This window comes from Spea bombifrons, chromosome 11 (assembly GCF_027358695.1).
Source record: "Spea bombifrons isolate aSpeBom1 chromosome 11, aSpeBom1.2.pri, whole genome shotgun sequence".
Classification (NCBI taxonomy): domain Eukaryota; kingdom Metazoa; phylum Chordata; class Amphibia; order Anura; family Pelobatidae; genus Spea; species Spea bombifrons.
In genome coordinates this window covers 29,749,768-29,766,956 of record NC_071097.1, presented here as the reverse complement: position 1 = coordinate 29,766,956, position 17,189 = coordinate 29,749,768, and the positions used below count along the sequence as shown (strand labels likewise).

Sequence of the window (17,189 nt, the reverse complement as noted above, 5' to 3'; positions counted from 1 at the left end):
TACTGGGGTAGGAAGTTCCTGGTTGAGCTGGGCTTGAGTTGTGGATGTAAATGTTCTTCATGATGATGTTAGCTCGATATACTGGTCTTCTGATGGTGCTCACTTTAGATCTGCCTGGTAAAACTGAATCGTTATAGCAATGCTAATGAAGTTTTTTCCTCCATAGACATTCATTAGTGAGAGTGTCAGGCTCGTCGATTAACCTCGAGCCAATGACAGATCCAAAGCCTGACCTCGAGACGGGTACTCACGCTAACACACACATCAAGACACCAACACTAACACACATGCACAGACACTAATACGCAAACCCAGACACACTCATACATCCAGACACTCACGTTAACACAACTAGACATTCAACACTAACACACACCCAAGTATTTTTCATAACTAATTGTTAATCTGATACTAGTCATCCAAAAAATGATGCAAGATCCTCTTTAACTGATGGCAGATGTACAGGGGACACAGAAGAAGACATGTTTTACGTGGCAAGAAGCTAAGCTGGGATCGTAGTCCGCTGTTGCTGGAAACTCAGACGTTGTCTGTCTGCGTTCACAGCCAAACTGATGCCACGAGCAATGGAAGATTAAACATTGAAGAGATATATGCATTACAATAAGAGAAACAGGTGCTTAGCAGCACTGGACCCAATTAAGTAGAAACGAAGACTGGAATTATTTCAACAAGTTCTATTCATAGCATGTTTCACATTTAAGAAGCAATTGCAAGCTGAGATCTAGAACTTGCGATGGAATCTCGACAAGTCTTAGAAAAGCTCGGTGCCAGCTTAGAGGCACTTTCTGTGCTGGATATGAAAGATTTTTTTTTCTTCTTTTCTTGAGGGGGCCTGAAATATTTTTAACACCTGGGATTTCTGGCGTCTGATCTAGTCAGATGTTACATAAATAGAATAGAGTTTAAGGATGCAAGAACTTTAGTGAAAATGAGAAGGAGAATATTGTATCCACCTCTACAAACATTTCCACTCTGCTTCTTTCAACACCCTCTGTTTGATCTTAACCTCAAAACATGTTATTAAAATAGTGCCGTTTTTTCCATTTAAAAAATGGGAGTGTTGATTTTCGGGAATGTAGTTAGGTCTCGTGTTGAAATGCAGCTGCCCATATCTGAACTAATATTACCCAAAGTCAAACGTGATCTAAGCTTAAGTCATTAAATCTGAACCCATTATTTTGTAGCCATTTAAGACGTCACGTTTGCATCCATTGTTTCCTTTTGTTAATAGACCTTAAAGTGGAACTGTCACAACTATTAGAATAACTAAGATCATTTATGGAAATTACCTATAACTTTTTTTATTTGTGGAGATATTTGGTTTAAAAGAAAGTCCAAAATTAGGACTTCTTAGTGGAGCACCATTCATGGTAAGAAAGCATACAAGCTTTGAAGAACATGGAGGTAACCTTCAGCTGTAGAAGGGACCTTGGAGATCTCTGAGTTCCCTGGAACCAGTATAGCAATACCCTTGTTTGTATTAAGGGACTATTTCACCTTATAGAAGCTGATATGTATCCAAAGGTGCCAGAAGTAGCATTGTAATTATGTTATTTTGTCACCTTCGCTCCCCCTTCATTGTCTAATCAGGCCAGCTGTCTCCAAAGAAGGATGACAAATTAACAAAAGATCCTGAGAACAGGAAGTGAAGATGGTTGATACACAAATAAAGCCGGCGTTTGATACACGTATATTGCTTTGTTTAATCTGTGAACACAGTTACAAGGATTACTTTGAAGTACGAAATATCATATTTTGGTGTCAATGTAGGTGAAGAACCCAAAAGTCACAGAACGCAACTGTTACTTGATTTATGGATTCCAAACGCTGACAGATTGTTTTATGGGGTTCCAATGATGGGAAAGTATTACATGTAATGATAATACTCAATGTCACATATTACCCTAGTAAAAATATGCATTTAGTTATGTAGTGATTTGATGGGATGAGATGGGATGGGATTAATCCAGGCCTTCCCAATATCATCTAATAATCAAGATTTCAGGGAATAATTTTATATTTAGGATACATATAAATTCATTAGAATAAAATGTGATGAATCCGAATCCAAGCGCCAGATTACCTGTAAGGAATCCTGGATCTCTGCCCACCCTAAATTGTTAAAAGCTACAGGGTGTAAATTTATTTACATTTCTTACTAAAACAACATTTTATGATGCTACTTTTTCTAAATATGACAATATCCACAAATCCGCACAATGTTGAGCTCAACCTTAGAAGAACAGGTATTTCCGGGATGGGCCTATGATGGACCGTTTGCTGCCTACCCCTGATTTATACTCCCTTTTTAGTTAATGGATATATAGATATACATGTAATTATTGCACAAGAAACTAATTTGTAATCCTAAAGTAAAAAGTAGCATATATGACAGATTTCGGGTTTATCCGCTAATCTTCTACACCAAAATACGTTCAAATCCATAGTCTATGTTCATATCTTGCAAACTAGCTCGTACTTTGATAAATAGCTTCCAACAAACAATAACAAACACGTTACCTTATGAAGCCGGTGGGCAAGGCAGAACTCCACTCCTTGACATAATATTCGTTCAGTCGCAGCCATGTAGCGTTTCTCGAGAATGTCCTTTCCGGTTTCAATGAGTCTGGAACTTGGGCTGATTCTAGATGATCAGAAGCGGAGGAGAGTGTTTCACATGCAAGTTGCACGAGTGTATTACCAATTATGCATTACATGAAGTAATGTATACATTACACAAGTAGCCAACGAGAGAAGACAATTAATTTCCCGTACTCTTTAATGTTTTGTGCCACCAATGATATAGCTGGACAACTTGGTGGCAAATAACAGCCAAGTGCAATATGCTTTGACATACACGGAAGGTTGAATTGTCCATTGGTTTGGCCAAAATTGCACCAAAATCTACATACGCAGCACAGTCCACATCAGAATATCGTTCAGAAGTCATCTCCTTGATCACGGTCCCATCTCACCAAAAAAGTTGAAATCTTTTTGCAGTTGTTTCCAGAGACTTTCAAATAAAACGCATCTGCAGACAAAACGTCCGACAGAACACTGACTTTTGATGTGGATATGTTATCCAACACTAAATAAAGATCCTTAGTATGCAAATGTTCCCAAAGTTGTCGATTCGTTTTTTTTTCCTTAAAATTTTTTTCTCCACATATTTGTTTTAAAAACCTCCTTAAAAACATTTTTTTTACTCATCTCCCAGTATGTTCCAACAGAGAATTTTCCGGTTCAAATCCAGCAAAGAGCACATACAGGCTACACGCTAATAAAATATTTGAAATAACGGATTACGGTGGAGCAGCGGTCTTCTCGTGTGATATCCGGTATGGTTCCAGCATCAATGATTTTGTTTATGTTCTCCTGAACTACTGGTGTTAAGTAATCAGTTCTATAATTGAATTAGCTGTAATTGCTCTGCCCTCTCCAAATTTAGATATTCAACATTTTTCCAACTCCACCCCAAGATTACATATTCTTTCAAAAACTTTAGAGGTTCACGAGAAGAAGAGAACCTTCTAAAGAGCTCCAGACCCAACCAAATGTTTTGGAACATGTTAGAATGTCTAGATTGCCCTCCAGCAAATTCCATTTTAGCAAATTACTTTGGAAATGTACAAAATTCACCCCGTTGGTCCTGTCCCCGCCACCTGTTTTTGGGAGCAGGCATTTTATATTAATTTGGGCCTTGAAACCTGAAATGGCAGATAGCTTTGTGCTTCAAAATGTACTAAAGTCCAATAAATGACCTGAAAAGTCTCACTTTAATGATACTTGGCATTGTGATTTTTTATGTTGTTTATAAGATAAAAAACCTAACTTGTATACAGACTGAAAAAAACTCAATGTGGAGGTTTATCTACTAAGGACCAAGCTGTCTCCGACATAACCTTGACGTTATAATTCTCTGGTAACAAAATAGGATTTATCACCTAACGAAGACACGTCGTTTCACTCAGGTCCAGCTGGACACAATCCATCTGCTGAACTTGGCCGTGTCCATTGGCACTCGGGACTTTGAAGTTTTCAATGGAAATAGGAAGTTGCTTTTAATAACACTTAAGGAGATAGCCACCAGTCGACAGAGTCAAGCGCTCCTTAACGTTTGCAGGGACTTCATTCTTGGCCCAGGGGAAGCAGGGATGCCCATTGAGTATTATTTAAGTAATGGTCACACCTTGGGACTGACCTTGAGATATAAACCCTTTATTAGCCCATCTATATAGTGACTCGCCAAATGCTTTAACCAAATGGCTCTAATAGCGGCCCTCGTGGAAACCTTGACTTGTCATTATATAAAGATACGGCTTAGTGTGTCACCTGCATTCAAGCAGGGATCTCAACCATAACATGCGGGTAGCAGTAGCACCAACGGGAAGTCTTATGATCAAAGCAGTGTAGAATAGGAAGGAGTCAGACTGTGTCACCCTGAATATCTGCCCCTTCATCCTGAGATTGGGTCAAAAAGCATGAGACTCAGGGGGCAAACCCTGAGAGTTCCCAGGTTTGGTCAAACATTTTACCCGAGTACCCGGCTACAGCTATGATAATCCATAGATTCCATTGCAGAATTTATTGTCAACCAATTGTATTTGGGCTAAATCTTAACATATTACTCCCCTGTTTAAAATGTGTTGGTAATAAAATGAATGATAAATCTTCTTACATGATGTAAAATGTGCAGAAACCTCAGGGTGAAAACACACAAAAAGCGCTGATAACTCATAATTACATATTAAAAATGAATATAAAACCAATATAGAACCAAACAGAAAATACAGAATTGCCAGAATACAAAGATTAACCTAAAAATCCTAAATCTGCTAATTTTATGGACAGAATCTTCCACTGTTACAATCCAACGTTTCCACCAACAACACAGAGCGGGTCTTCATCAGGTTATTGGGGGGGGGGGACGTAGTAAAAAATGACTCTGAAAATATGGCGCCCGCGTCCCATGAGGACTTAAACACTCTTTAACAATTCTTCTAATATGTCCAAAGGGGCCGAATATTTGTATATAGCTCCCTATTGTAGACTTCTGTGAAACGTGCAGATGCTTTACATTTCCACACATAATAAAAGCGACCTCTGTCTGCCTCCCGAAGAGGCTACAAAAGAGCCAGATAATCAAATTATCTCTTTTTATTCATTTTTTTTAACACCTACACACATCCTACAAATCCCCACTTCAGCCTGCGGCCAATCACCCCAAACGCCGGCTCAGTTGCATGTGAATGTACTCGGTGCATACATTGTCCGTACCGTACATAATAAAGTTGGTGTGAGGGGAAACTGGATGTTTGTCATTAACTCTCTTTCAGTTGCGATATCGCCGTAAGCAATTGGTATAGACGTGTGAATTCAAGCAAAAGAATCACCCTTCTTTTCTCCAAGGGTCTGATGTGAAGGTCGAAAGGTTATTTATTATTACCTGGCGTTATAAAGAAGAAAGCATGTTGTGTTTCATCTTTTTTTGCAAAGGATAAAAAAAAAAAAAAAAACACCAAACAGTATATAATATATAAAGAAAAGAAAAAAAAAAAAGATAAAGAAAGAAAACGAGGGAGGTTGATGGGGCAATTAGTAAAGACTTGCAAAGAGTCTGGGCCAATCTCGGCGAAGACTTATGGAGTCAGCATAAACACGTAAGGTTAAAAGGGAGGACGAGTGAAGCCCATTCAAATTCCTTTATTGTTATTCACTGTTTTTTTATTTGCCTTCATTGTTGCCCGGAGGACATTTCATTTACCCTCCATGTTTCAGGTAATTGTGAATTAGTCCCCCATTGTCGTGTATTTCGCGGCTTCCCCGAGCGAATTTCGCGGCTTCCGCGGCTTTTTTTTTTTTGCTTTTTTTCTTTGTTTTAACCTTCTGTTTCAAAAAAAAAAAAGGTCTTAAGATCACCCCGTCTTTATTTCCACCTGCGGAGGTGCAACATATTTCTGAAATCCCTTATGTTTTATGTTTTGAGAAATTCAAGATGTCCAGACACACAACAATGAAAATTCTTTTCGGTTATAATGCTGATCGGGTGGCCTCGCCAATGGCCAAATCTGCCACATGCGTTAGATCTTTTTCCTTCTCTTTCTAATGCTAAATGTTATGGTTTGCATAGAAAAGGCTAATGCCCACACAGATTCATTGCCTATTTATGCTATTTAAACAACAATAACAAAAAGGTCTATTTGGCAAAACCTAGACAGCAGAGGGCCCTGCGTGACCATTCAGGGCTCCGCTGGCACTCAGATCAAGTACATACTACCTTTTTGAAACACAATTAACAGTCATTTATAGTGCGAAAGACTTTGATGTCTGTGATTTCAATGGTTTTTGTATATTTTTTGTGCTGTGCATATTCTGATCAAATGTCCTTTTATCATTTCTGTTCTGTTCTTGGGGTGAAGTCCCCCCTCATAAGTATCGTATATGTATCTCAAATATATTGGTACATCTTGATGAGGTCACTACAGATGCTACATTTGGAAAGTAAATAAACTCGTTATAGCTAAACGCAGCCAAAATGCCCCATTTCCCATATAAAGTTTGTAACGCTTCTACAAAGGTAGTTATGAAAACTTTGCGGATCGTGGGTCAGATCATGGAGACATAAACTCTTTAAGGATTCAGGCATTCTGTATGAGTTCAGGAGCACGTTATCGCCTGCAGCACAAAAGTCAAGAGGCACTTAGAAATCTCAGCATATATATATCTGATGAAAGAGGGGAAATAAAGGGCATAAAGGGCCGCCGGACACACTTACACTACCATTCAAAAGTTTGGGGTCACTCAGCTGTTTTCACGGAAAGCAAAGAGATTTCTGGCTGTAACATAATCGCAAAAGGCTTTTCTAAAGATCAATTAGCCTTTTACACTTAAACTTGGATCAGCGAACATGACGTGCCATCGGAACACAGGAGTGATGGGAGTGATAAAGGGCCATTGGAACACAGGAGTGATGGGAGTGCTAAAGGGCCATCAGAACACAGGAGTGATGGGAGTGATAAAGGGCCATCGGAACACAGGAGTGATGGGAGTGATAAAGGGCCATTGGAACACAGGAGTGATGGGAGTGATAAAGGGCCATTGGAACACAGGAGTGATGGGAGTGATAAAGGGCCTCTGTACGCCTATGAAGATATTTAATAAAAAAATCACCCATTTCCAGCTATAACAGTCATTTACAACATTAACCCTGTCTGCACTGGATTTCTGATCCATTTCATGTTATTTTAATGGACAAAATGTTTTCTTTCAAAAACAAGGAAATTTCTAATTGACCTTAAACTTTTAAATGGTGGTCTACGTCATCCGGCGGCCACTGGCCATAAAGTGCAAGGGCTGCCCTGTCATCAATAATATAAATCAATAAATAATTCTAAGCATAAAAATACTCATTCTGGTCCTAAGACGATCCCAGGAACCAAGCAAAGTTCGGGGTCTTACAGCGGATAGTAAATGGGCCGTTTTATTCCACCGCGAAATGTGAGACGGGACGTGGAGAATACGCGCAAATAGTACCGCCATCTCTGCCTTTTTCTCTATTGGAAAAAGGCAGGGATGGCGGTACTATTTTAATTGTAAATACTGATGGCGTAAGAATTATTGTAAAAAATGTTTTTTAGTGAAGCGGGCTTTCCTGTTCAAATGTTAGCGCAGGACGTCGTCAATCAATTCGTTCGCAGCCGAGACTGTGAAATATCAGGCTTGTTTTTAACAAGATGCTAAGTAGCGCACTAATAGGTGTTAATCTCCAGATTACACGGGGTGAGACGTGTTCCCCAGGTCACCACGGAGCTTAGAAGATGCTCTATGCGCATAAACCAAGTGAGGAATCCAGCACCGGCCAAATCTCTTTGCTATGCCGGATGAGCTTCCCTCCATTTCAAAATCATACTTAATTCTGCTCTTCATGGGAGAGGAAAACCAGAGGAACGGTGTAGATTTTTTTTTTTATTCTGTGATGATTATGTGATGATTAAGCGGGTGTTTAGGTGTGAAATGCTCTGAGTATCAGCAACATATTCTGGCCTAGGCCAACATTTTTGGAAATCCCATTGGGCCGTCCAGTTGCCCTGGAAACAAGAAATAAACATGTAAAAGAATGTGATTGAAAATGGCGAGATTCTCCTCCTCTTAGTGTAGTTAAAATGGCGTCCGTGGCCGTATTGCGCACATTTATTTTATCTTTCTTTCATCCGATGTTGCATTCGTTTGTTATTCGGGCGAATGGACGAAACTTTAAAATTGGGCACGAAAACGCATTTGTATGAAGTCTACATAAAACTAGAGGGCAGATTTGGTCCCCCGGTCATTTTTATCATTTTTTTATGAAGCTTGTTCAGCGTTTATGGCAACAACCTATCCGTGCCTGCCTTAATGTCACATGACAGTTAAGCGTTCCCAATAAAAATTAGGCAAAACTTTACACAATCAAATAATTATTTCTAGCAACAGTACTATGAAAGACATTTGTAAGGCTGCCATTAGTGACAAAAGTGGGTTAATATGCCTGATTTTATGATATATTTTTACAAACGTCGGGGTGTGTGTTACAGATGAACTCATACCATCAAATAATGTTTGTTTTTAACACATGAGGTTTTAAAAATTGCTCTAAATGTCAAATTATTTAACCTCGAGAGCGCTGCAGGCTTTTGTTAAGTGGTTTCGTAGCGCCATCTACTGGCTTTCTGTGATATGTCATTCGTCATTTTATTTTTAATTAAAGAATTATGAAAACCTCAGCGTACAAATGTAATCCTTCTCATGGTATTAGGAATGCTGTTCCTCCTCTCATAGATTTAATAATTCTATAAATAAAAACAGGCATGGGAACATTTGTCCTATTCATTTAGAACGATCAAACCAGGACAGGAAAAACAGGCGAGTGAATTCATAAGAAATAAGCCAGATTCAAATTATTATAAATGAAAAGTGCTTACAAAGTACTTTAATATACATTCTTTATTGAAGTGGGTGCATTGAACAGACTGTCCCTTTAAGGCTGCCATGTAGGCTTTGTATATTTGGGTCTGAACCCGACTAACATGTAAAGAAGTGCAGGCCTCGCTTGCTGCAGTTAAGGTCGGAGTAAAGTATCCACAATAACCAGACTGCAAAAAATGGAATCCGTAGGAGTTGTGAAAACCACTGCTGACTTCAAAAGAACACAAAGCTCATCTCATATTTACCAAAACAAACATCTTGATGGCCCCCAAGACTTTTGGGATAATATTCTGTGGACCGATGAGTCAAAAATAGAACTTTTTAGAAGACATGGGTCTCGTCACATCAGGCTTAAGCAGCATTCCTCAATAAGAACATCACACCAACAGTCAAACATGGCGGTGGTGGACGCGTGATGGTCTTTGGCTGCTTCGCCGCTTCAGGACCTGGTGGATTTGCCGTCATATATGGAACCATGAATTCAGCTATCCTGGAAGGAGAACGTCCGGCCGTCAGTTTGTGACCTAAAGCTCAGGCGCAGTTGGGTTATGCAGCAGGACAACGATCCGAAGAACACAAGCAAGTCCACCTCTGAATAGATTAAAAGAAACCAAATGGTTTTGGAGACCGAGTCAAAGTCCTGACCTGAATCTGACTGAGATGCCGTGGCAGGACCCGAAAAAGGCAGTTTATGCCTTCAGTAAATTAAATGATCATTTTAAGGCTGAATTTTACTGTTTACACTCACATTATGTTTGTCTTATATTAAAAATAGATGGATGATCTGAAGCATTTAAATGCACTGTACACGCCAAGCTTCCTGAACTAATTCAGCCACGCGGGCTCCCGCAATATCAATAAAGCTGTTATTTTATATGCCCCCCGTCCGGCTTTCACATATAGGTGACCTGCATTAATCTACAGAATTAGGATTCGTTTTCACCGGGGCTTTAATCCAACATTTAATCCAGCACGGCTAACAACGCATTATTTATAATATCTATAACCCATCTAGTGGTAACATTGAATGCAGATCTTCTGTAAAGGTTTACCGTCCCTGTCAGCCTCACTAAAGACAAATGTATATGAAAGTATTTTCTCTCCCCAGAGGAATTCATGCTAAAGTAGAAGCTGCAGTTCCAGCAATTTTTAGGAGCAGCTTCCTGCAGAGTTTGCAGAGCCAGCACTGAAGCTGATGTACAATAAATATATTACGTGCACCGAAAAGCGTTCCACCGAGTACTTCTCCTGGAAGGAAAATAGTTTGGGGCAGACATAGCACCCCCCCATTCATTTACAAAGGGGGGACACCATGAAAACTTTTAAGGGCCTACACAACTACTAAAGCGCATGCGCTGGCTGGAGATTCCTTCTAAATTCCGATTGTCGGCAGAGGCTGCTCTGGAACCCTGCGGCCTTCCGGGTAACTCACTCCCCAAACGCTACCCGTGTTAGTCGGAAGCACCGCCAGCGCCTCTTGCCCCAGAGATCGGTTGCAATCGTCCATTGCCTCTCTAAGGCTCTCATCTCAAGCACACCAGGTCCTAATAATTAGGACAACACAATTTTCAAGAAAGCAGCAAGATATTTAATTAGAAATGTCGCACGCGTCAACGTGATGGCTTCCATAGGCGATAAAATGTAAGAATACCCTAAATACCGCTGAAAAAGATTTAAATGCGATATACAGGCAGTTTCACCCCGGTAGCGGTGGCCTTCCAGTGTGGAGGTCTACTTTAAAACATGTGGAATATGCCTATTGAGGGAGAAATCTGAACTTCATGATATCATGAATAGATCTTCTGCGATGAGCAATGGCGACAAATCGAGTGCGGAAAGACTTTACTATGTTTTCAGTGTTAAAATCCAACCGTTTGTAACCAATATGCAACGGATAAAATCATCCCCGTTCACAATGATTGTGTAGGACAAATAATGTTTCGTAGTAATAATTCACTTATTCTTCTGTATAGAAAATGTTTTAATATTTAGTATTAATATTTAAAATTTTTCTTTTTGTAACAATTTCCAATTCACTCAAAGGCTAGGTGATTTCATAAAGTTTGAAATAGGAATATATATTTATAAGGAGTCATAATAGTTTGATTTTTGAGAATATCTATATAGGTCTATCTATCTATCTATCTATATATATATATATATACACCCCATACCTTCCCCAGTTAGTTATTTCCATACATTAATTTAATGTCATTAAAACGGTATCCCGGTATTATATTAACTGTATTATAACTCGAAACCCTCCGCATGGCAGCTTTCACAGCTCGACATGTTACACATACTAACAGACTCGCCCGCCATAGGGGTCAATCTTGAACCGGACGAGAAAGCGCTGGATTTGCCTGAATGCGTTATACAGCCAGACCGGCGGCCGCTAAGAACATAGCCAAGCAACGTTAAGCATCAGCCCTTCTCACACACAACTTCTGGAGCCAATTGATGACACCAAAAAGCACTAGAGTATCCAGGAACAGAATCATACCCAAGCCGTTCTACATATTTCCTTTAATCGTTCTAAGAGCCAGGTTTTAAAATGTTACCCTGATAACGTTATTACATAAAGCCTTTGATATGCTGCATGGTACTTGGTATTGATTGTTATATCACAATAAGAACAGCAAGATTTTAAAATATAACTATTTTACGAACACTGCCCTCTTTAAAACTGTAAAAATACAAACCATAGAAAACGTGTAAAAATACATTTGTTAATAATCAGGCACTGTCTTCTCATTGTCAGAGTTACGCGTAAAAGGGAGCAGCAGCAAACCGTGTATAAATCAGTCCCGCACAGCGCTGTGTACACATTGGTCCATATCGCCCATTGCGATCCCGGGAACATGGCTGCAAAATAACACAGCTTGTTCCTTCCACCGGTCCGCAATGATGAAGTCATGTGTGGGCTCCTGAGGTCAGACTCCCAGGGCACTGAATCATTTTCTCATTTTTTTGTTGGCTGGCTTAATAGGGGTGATTTCTTCATCATCATCATCCTCATCCTCCATCTCTTCATCATCATCATCGTCGTCATCTTCATCATCATCTTCGTCATCCTCCTCTTCAGAATCTATCTGGTCTTCGCTGGTCACTGGAGTGAGTAGAATATAAAGACATAGAATTAATGCCAAGGAACTGCAGACCATTATTTCCCATCTCTACCCAGTCTCTCTCCTGCCATTGACCATCCTCATGATTTCCTAGCCTGTGAAGTCCATCTCTACCCACCAGTAAATATTCATATTTTTCTTGGGTTAATAGTCATAAAACCAACCACTACTTACTGTTAGACATCACATAAGAACAGACTGTATGCACACAGGTATATGAATATGGCTGTATAGGGCGAAGAGACCGCAGACTCTTTATTGGGCCAACACACAGTGACCCAAGCCAATCTTTGCCTATGCCGGCCCCCAAACAACAGCACCACATGACTAAACACATGCACTTCCCTGCTTCTATCTTACCAATCACATGGCGGCCGGAAAGAAGTACTGGTCCGGAGCCTGACTTCAGACGAAACGTCACTGGAGGCTGGAGTTCAAAGTTATCAACGTTCACCTGGAAGACAAAAGTGGGGAGAAAAGGGGTCAGCGGGCAAGATAAGCCTCAAAATACCCATGAATGGCATCAAACCGTAACAAAGGGAGTTACAGGAAACTCGAGACAGATGCAGCCATCGATCCCGATAAAAGACGACACTAACCATTGTCTGGCAAGACAGCTTCAGATTAGCGACCTGTACGGCAACCTCTTTATCCTCGTGATTCCGGCCAACCACTTCCACAACGTTATTCTCATCTTTGGCCTCCCCTCCGAGAGTGATCTGCAGAAAGGTTAAAATGAAATGTAGTTACCTGCACACCACAGGGAGAGAGGCTGCGATTTCTTAGGACGGTAAATCAAGCACATTCTTACAAACATGGAAATTGACAGGGGTAAAATTCTATCACTGTAATAGGATGGAGATTTCAGTTAGATATTATCGGTAAGCCATCCAGCTTACTGCCCTTTTAACCCTTAAGAGTGCCAGCTTTGCACAAACATATGTAGCTGGCCAAAAAGAGAAAGCGGCCTGTTCACAGACCAATCAGCAGCTTCTATGGCCATAAAATAAATTATGTGAAAGAATGGATGAACCGTAAACTAGCTATGAACATCCTAACGAGTCCTGAAAAAAATCAATATATAGGTCCCTGGCGAGTCCGAACACTGGCCTCGACCCTCAGAGGGTTAAACTATGGATAATACGAAAAAGAAATGGCATCGGCAGACTTACGGTGTGCAAACAGAAGGTGTGTTCACAATCATCGTCTTCGTCTACCTGAAACGTGTACTGGCGGGATTTGGAAGATAATTCACAGCCTGTTTTGAGGGGGAAACGGAAAAAATCATATTGCAAATTAATTTTTTTTTTTTTTTGGTTTGAAACGCATCTATTTGGGCAGTAATTGGTTTTAACAATGTTGACCTCTGCTTACCGAGTTCACCCAAGCCACTCGTGTGTTGAGCGTAAGCCTGCAAGCCTAGTATAGCCTGTCCATTCTGGTATTATCAGACCCTTCCAATGTATGGACTGTAAGAAGTGGTGCAGGAATGATTTCCTCTATAGAAAGTTATATTATATATACACACGCAATAATAACGTGTATATTTCATTTAGCGCTAATAGATGCTCATGCCACATACTCTGTACAGGGACAGTCTGGTGTCCCAGAGCCCCCAAATGAAGAAAGCCTATTAAAGTATTTAGCTAGCATTAGAATGGCGAGAATACACCAATTCATTCATTCACTCACGTGGAAACTTTTCATGGACAATATCTGGAGGGGGGGGCAAGCGGAACACCACGTGCGTTTAAAGAGCTTGTTTCTGGAAGGCCCGGCAGCACTCTCCGGTAGGATTCGCACACACCGGGGTTAGTAGCCGGCTGGCTCCGGGTAATACAGGGAAGGGAAGCAGATTACCCGGGGTTATAGGAGTGAGCAGCAGCCCTGCTCTGACCGTGCGCTGGCTGATGGTCCTATAAACACGTGCTAGCAAGACTGGGACGACCCGGATCCCGCTCGTCTCTCATAAAATAAATCCCGGGATAAATAATTTAAATCCCCAAAGTAACCAAATCCACGTTCTCTCAGCCACCCCCCGGTTACTAGCTCCCGGTAAAGCCCCGATCAGCACAACGCAGCGTTACTGAAGGCAGGGCGCGAACTCACCGAATAGAAAACTATCCATTGCAGGCTGCGGCATGTCCTCGACACTTTCGTCCATTAAAGAGCTCATGATGGTCGGCAACCGGTTGGGACTGTGATCGTGCAGGCACACCGCTCACCCACGTGTTGGTCTCTGAGCTCAACTACCGGCTTAGCAGGAAGGGGCGGAGAAGTCGCTGCGCACCCTAGCGGCAGCAGAGCGCAGGCGCAGCCCGAACACAATCAGGCGTGTTTAGGCGAAGCACGCTCTACCTTCTACGGCAGGAAGTGAGTGCCAGAGCATCATGGGAGTCGTAGTTCGTATCAACTTCCGTTTCTGCCAGATGTCTGTAACAGGATGTGGGGGTAATTGTGTATTTTCCAAGCACTGTATTTGGCTGCCAAACATCTCTGTAGCGGTTCAGGTGATTTGACGGGGCTCATATCACGTGGAAGCAGCCGTGCTTAATGTAATGGGAGTTTTTACCTCTGTAATGGCGCCAGACAGCTAAAACACGAGATGGTCCCTAGCAGGACGTCTCGGAAGCCGCTGTCTGTTCTTGGTTCTCATGCTCTTTTTGTATGGAATCTCCGATCGTCCCTGAATACCCCCAAAAACCAATGGCAGCGTTTTTGGATCAGTCCTGCCCCCTCTTGCCGCACCCATTTGCCCCAACAGGGACATCAGAAATATAAGCAGCGTAACCGATAGCTGGGGACAGATCACCCCCTCGGACAATCAGGTCCCCCCCGCTGCTCGATGGGCCGGTTACAGGGAGATATTTGGTCTCCTCCACGATGGAGGGAGCATTATGTATGGTCTGCGTTAGAAGGCACTGCGTGCCTTTAAGTCATGAAGCACAGGGATATGATGTCATATCCAGGCCCACCACGTCTTAAAGGACCGCAGCACCTTTTAAAGCAGTCCAGACTCAAACAAGGAAGCAGCCGTGATTGCTGGCAAAAAATAAACGCATCACTGCCAACAATCACGCTTACACGAAACATAGTACGTAAAAGCAACGGCATTCATAGTAAAAATAACACAAACCTTAATTACGAGGCGCTGTGGATGCTTTTTGGACACAAAGCCTCTGGTATCACTAACTCTATCAACAGGTCCACCTTCTTGCAGACAACTACAATCTGATGGCAAGGATTCGTAGCAAGCAGGTCCGACCCGGCCAGATAGCGTACAGAGGTCTTCAGGTGCCTGCTTTCACAAAGTTGAGTTTGCTGGGTGGGGGAATAACTCACGATAATATCTTACGATCTCAAGTTTGATTACGCCGAACGATAAAAGCACCGAACGATAAAAGCACCAAACACTGGTGTCACTTCCAAGACCTCTTTTATCCAACCCGGAAAAGAATTCACCCAAAATCTGCAGCAATGCACGCCAAATGTACATGCCCTCTACCGTCTACATACAAAACAACCAATGGTCTTAAAGAGAGAAGAATAAAGGAGATGGAGCCTACATGCCATAGTCTTGGCACCAGAGCCCAGCGAACTCTATGGTACAAATTAACTCACACGTAGTGTTTTCAGAACAGGTTTTATTAAAAAAAAAAACAAAAAAAACTTACATGATACCAAAAGTGTGCAACTGTAATGAAGCGTTTTCATTTATAGCATTACCAAGTAATACAAGTCTAAGGGATTCAATGAAGACGAAGCGTTAACTATTCAGGGTGAAGGGGGCAATCCAGCCCATCCCGAAAAAACGTAGATATCCATCACACCCCCAGGTCATCAGGTTCGTTCACTAAAACAGGAGTAAGGGGGAGTTTGTGGAAGAGCCGCGGTTCCAGCTCGCAGACTTCACTATGAAGAGCCAACCCCATCAAACTTACAAGGAACGGTCAGGAAACCTCCGTGATTTAATTTTGCATTGTGCAGGGCCTACCGAGCTCTTCATGCAGTCGGTGATGTAGGACGTTCATAACGTGAAGTCTGGGAGTTGGGCAGCAACTCTGAGAAACTCGCCCGCAAGCTCCCACTAATGAAAGAACGCGCATGACCCATTTATCCTGTGAGAAAGGCAGAGCAAACCCTTAAAGAGCGTAAAGCAGTGAAGTTAGCCTTTTCCATCCCAAATCACACAATTTAGTAAATGCATCCCTAATAGCAAACACGGCTATCATTCAGTTTTTGTACGTTCCATGAGCCTTAAATAGCCGAAGGATAGTGGGAGACGTAGTCAAGCGACAGCTGGAGATGGAGCTCTCGGCCGCTGCGGCAATAAGCTTTATGCATTTGGTGCAATTCATGTTATCTTCCAAAACGTTCAACCGAGCGCCTGAATTACCAGAGATGAGAAAAGCTACTACTGCTCACAATAAGTGCGATATAAACGGTTAAAGGGGAGACGGATTTGAAAAACCTCGGGTAACAAACTCGGTACAGAAATACCCCAGCGCTGCGGCGACTCACAAGACGGCAGGGAAAAAAAATCATAGCAGCAAAAATGTAAACTTTCAAAAGCAGTACCCTTTTCACACAGATTTAAAGGAACTTTCGAGGATATCTAGACTGGTGCTAGTCAATGGTTAACTCTTTGCAGCCCGCGTAAGACAACCTATCACAAGCAGTGGGAATGATGTCTGATCACCAGGAGCCCTTATTCGCATGCACAAAGGTACTCGGACCTGCGGCATTATATATGGTACGGCATGCAGGTGTCACTGCTTGGGATGATGCACTGGAGGTGATGTGAGTTGTAGTACGAGAGAGACTGGAGGGCCGTGTAGCTCTTATTTAGAGAAATTATTAGGGGAGATGGTTTCTAAGCAAAATCATAATGAGAACGTTCACTCGCCACATGACTTGCTAAATCTAATCATTGGCTACTAGATTATGGGATCCCACAACGGCCTCATATGTCTGATGCAGTCTGGAGATAGGAAAAAAAAAAATATATATATTTCTTTTGCATATAAGTACACAGTTACTGCATGCAAAGTGCAGGGTGCCGCAGCAAAGCACAATACT

The 17,189-nt window shown here is 41.7% G+C and overlaps 1 protein-coding gene across 1 annotated transcript; it reads right to left on the bottom strand.

Annotated features, from left to right (window-relative positions):
• Window positions 1-11,690: 11,690 nt before the first annotated feature.
• NPM3 (nucleophosmin/nucleoplasmin 3) lies at window positions 11,691-14,377 on the bottom strand. The gene is made up of 5 exons (XM_053450063.1): window positions 14,220-14,377; window positions 13,283-13,368; window positions 12,710-12,829; window positions 12,471-12,564; window positions 11,691-12,091 (listed from the first exon to the last, which is right to left on the bottom strand). Exons 1-5 carry the CDS (start codon window positions 14,284-14,286, stop codon window positions 11,937-11,939), a joined length of 522 nt encoding a protein of 173 aa, XP_053306038.1. The 5' UTR covers window positions 14,287-14,377; the 3' UTR covers window positions 11,691-11,936.
• Between the last annotated feature and the right edge of the window lie 2,812 nt (window positions 14,378-17,189).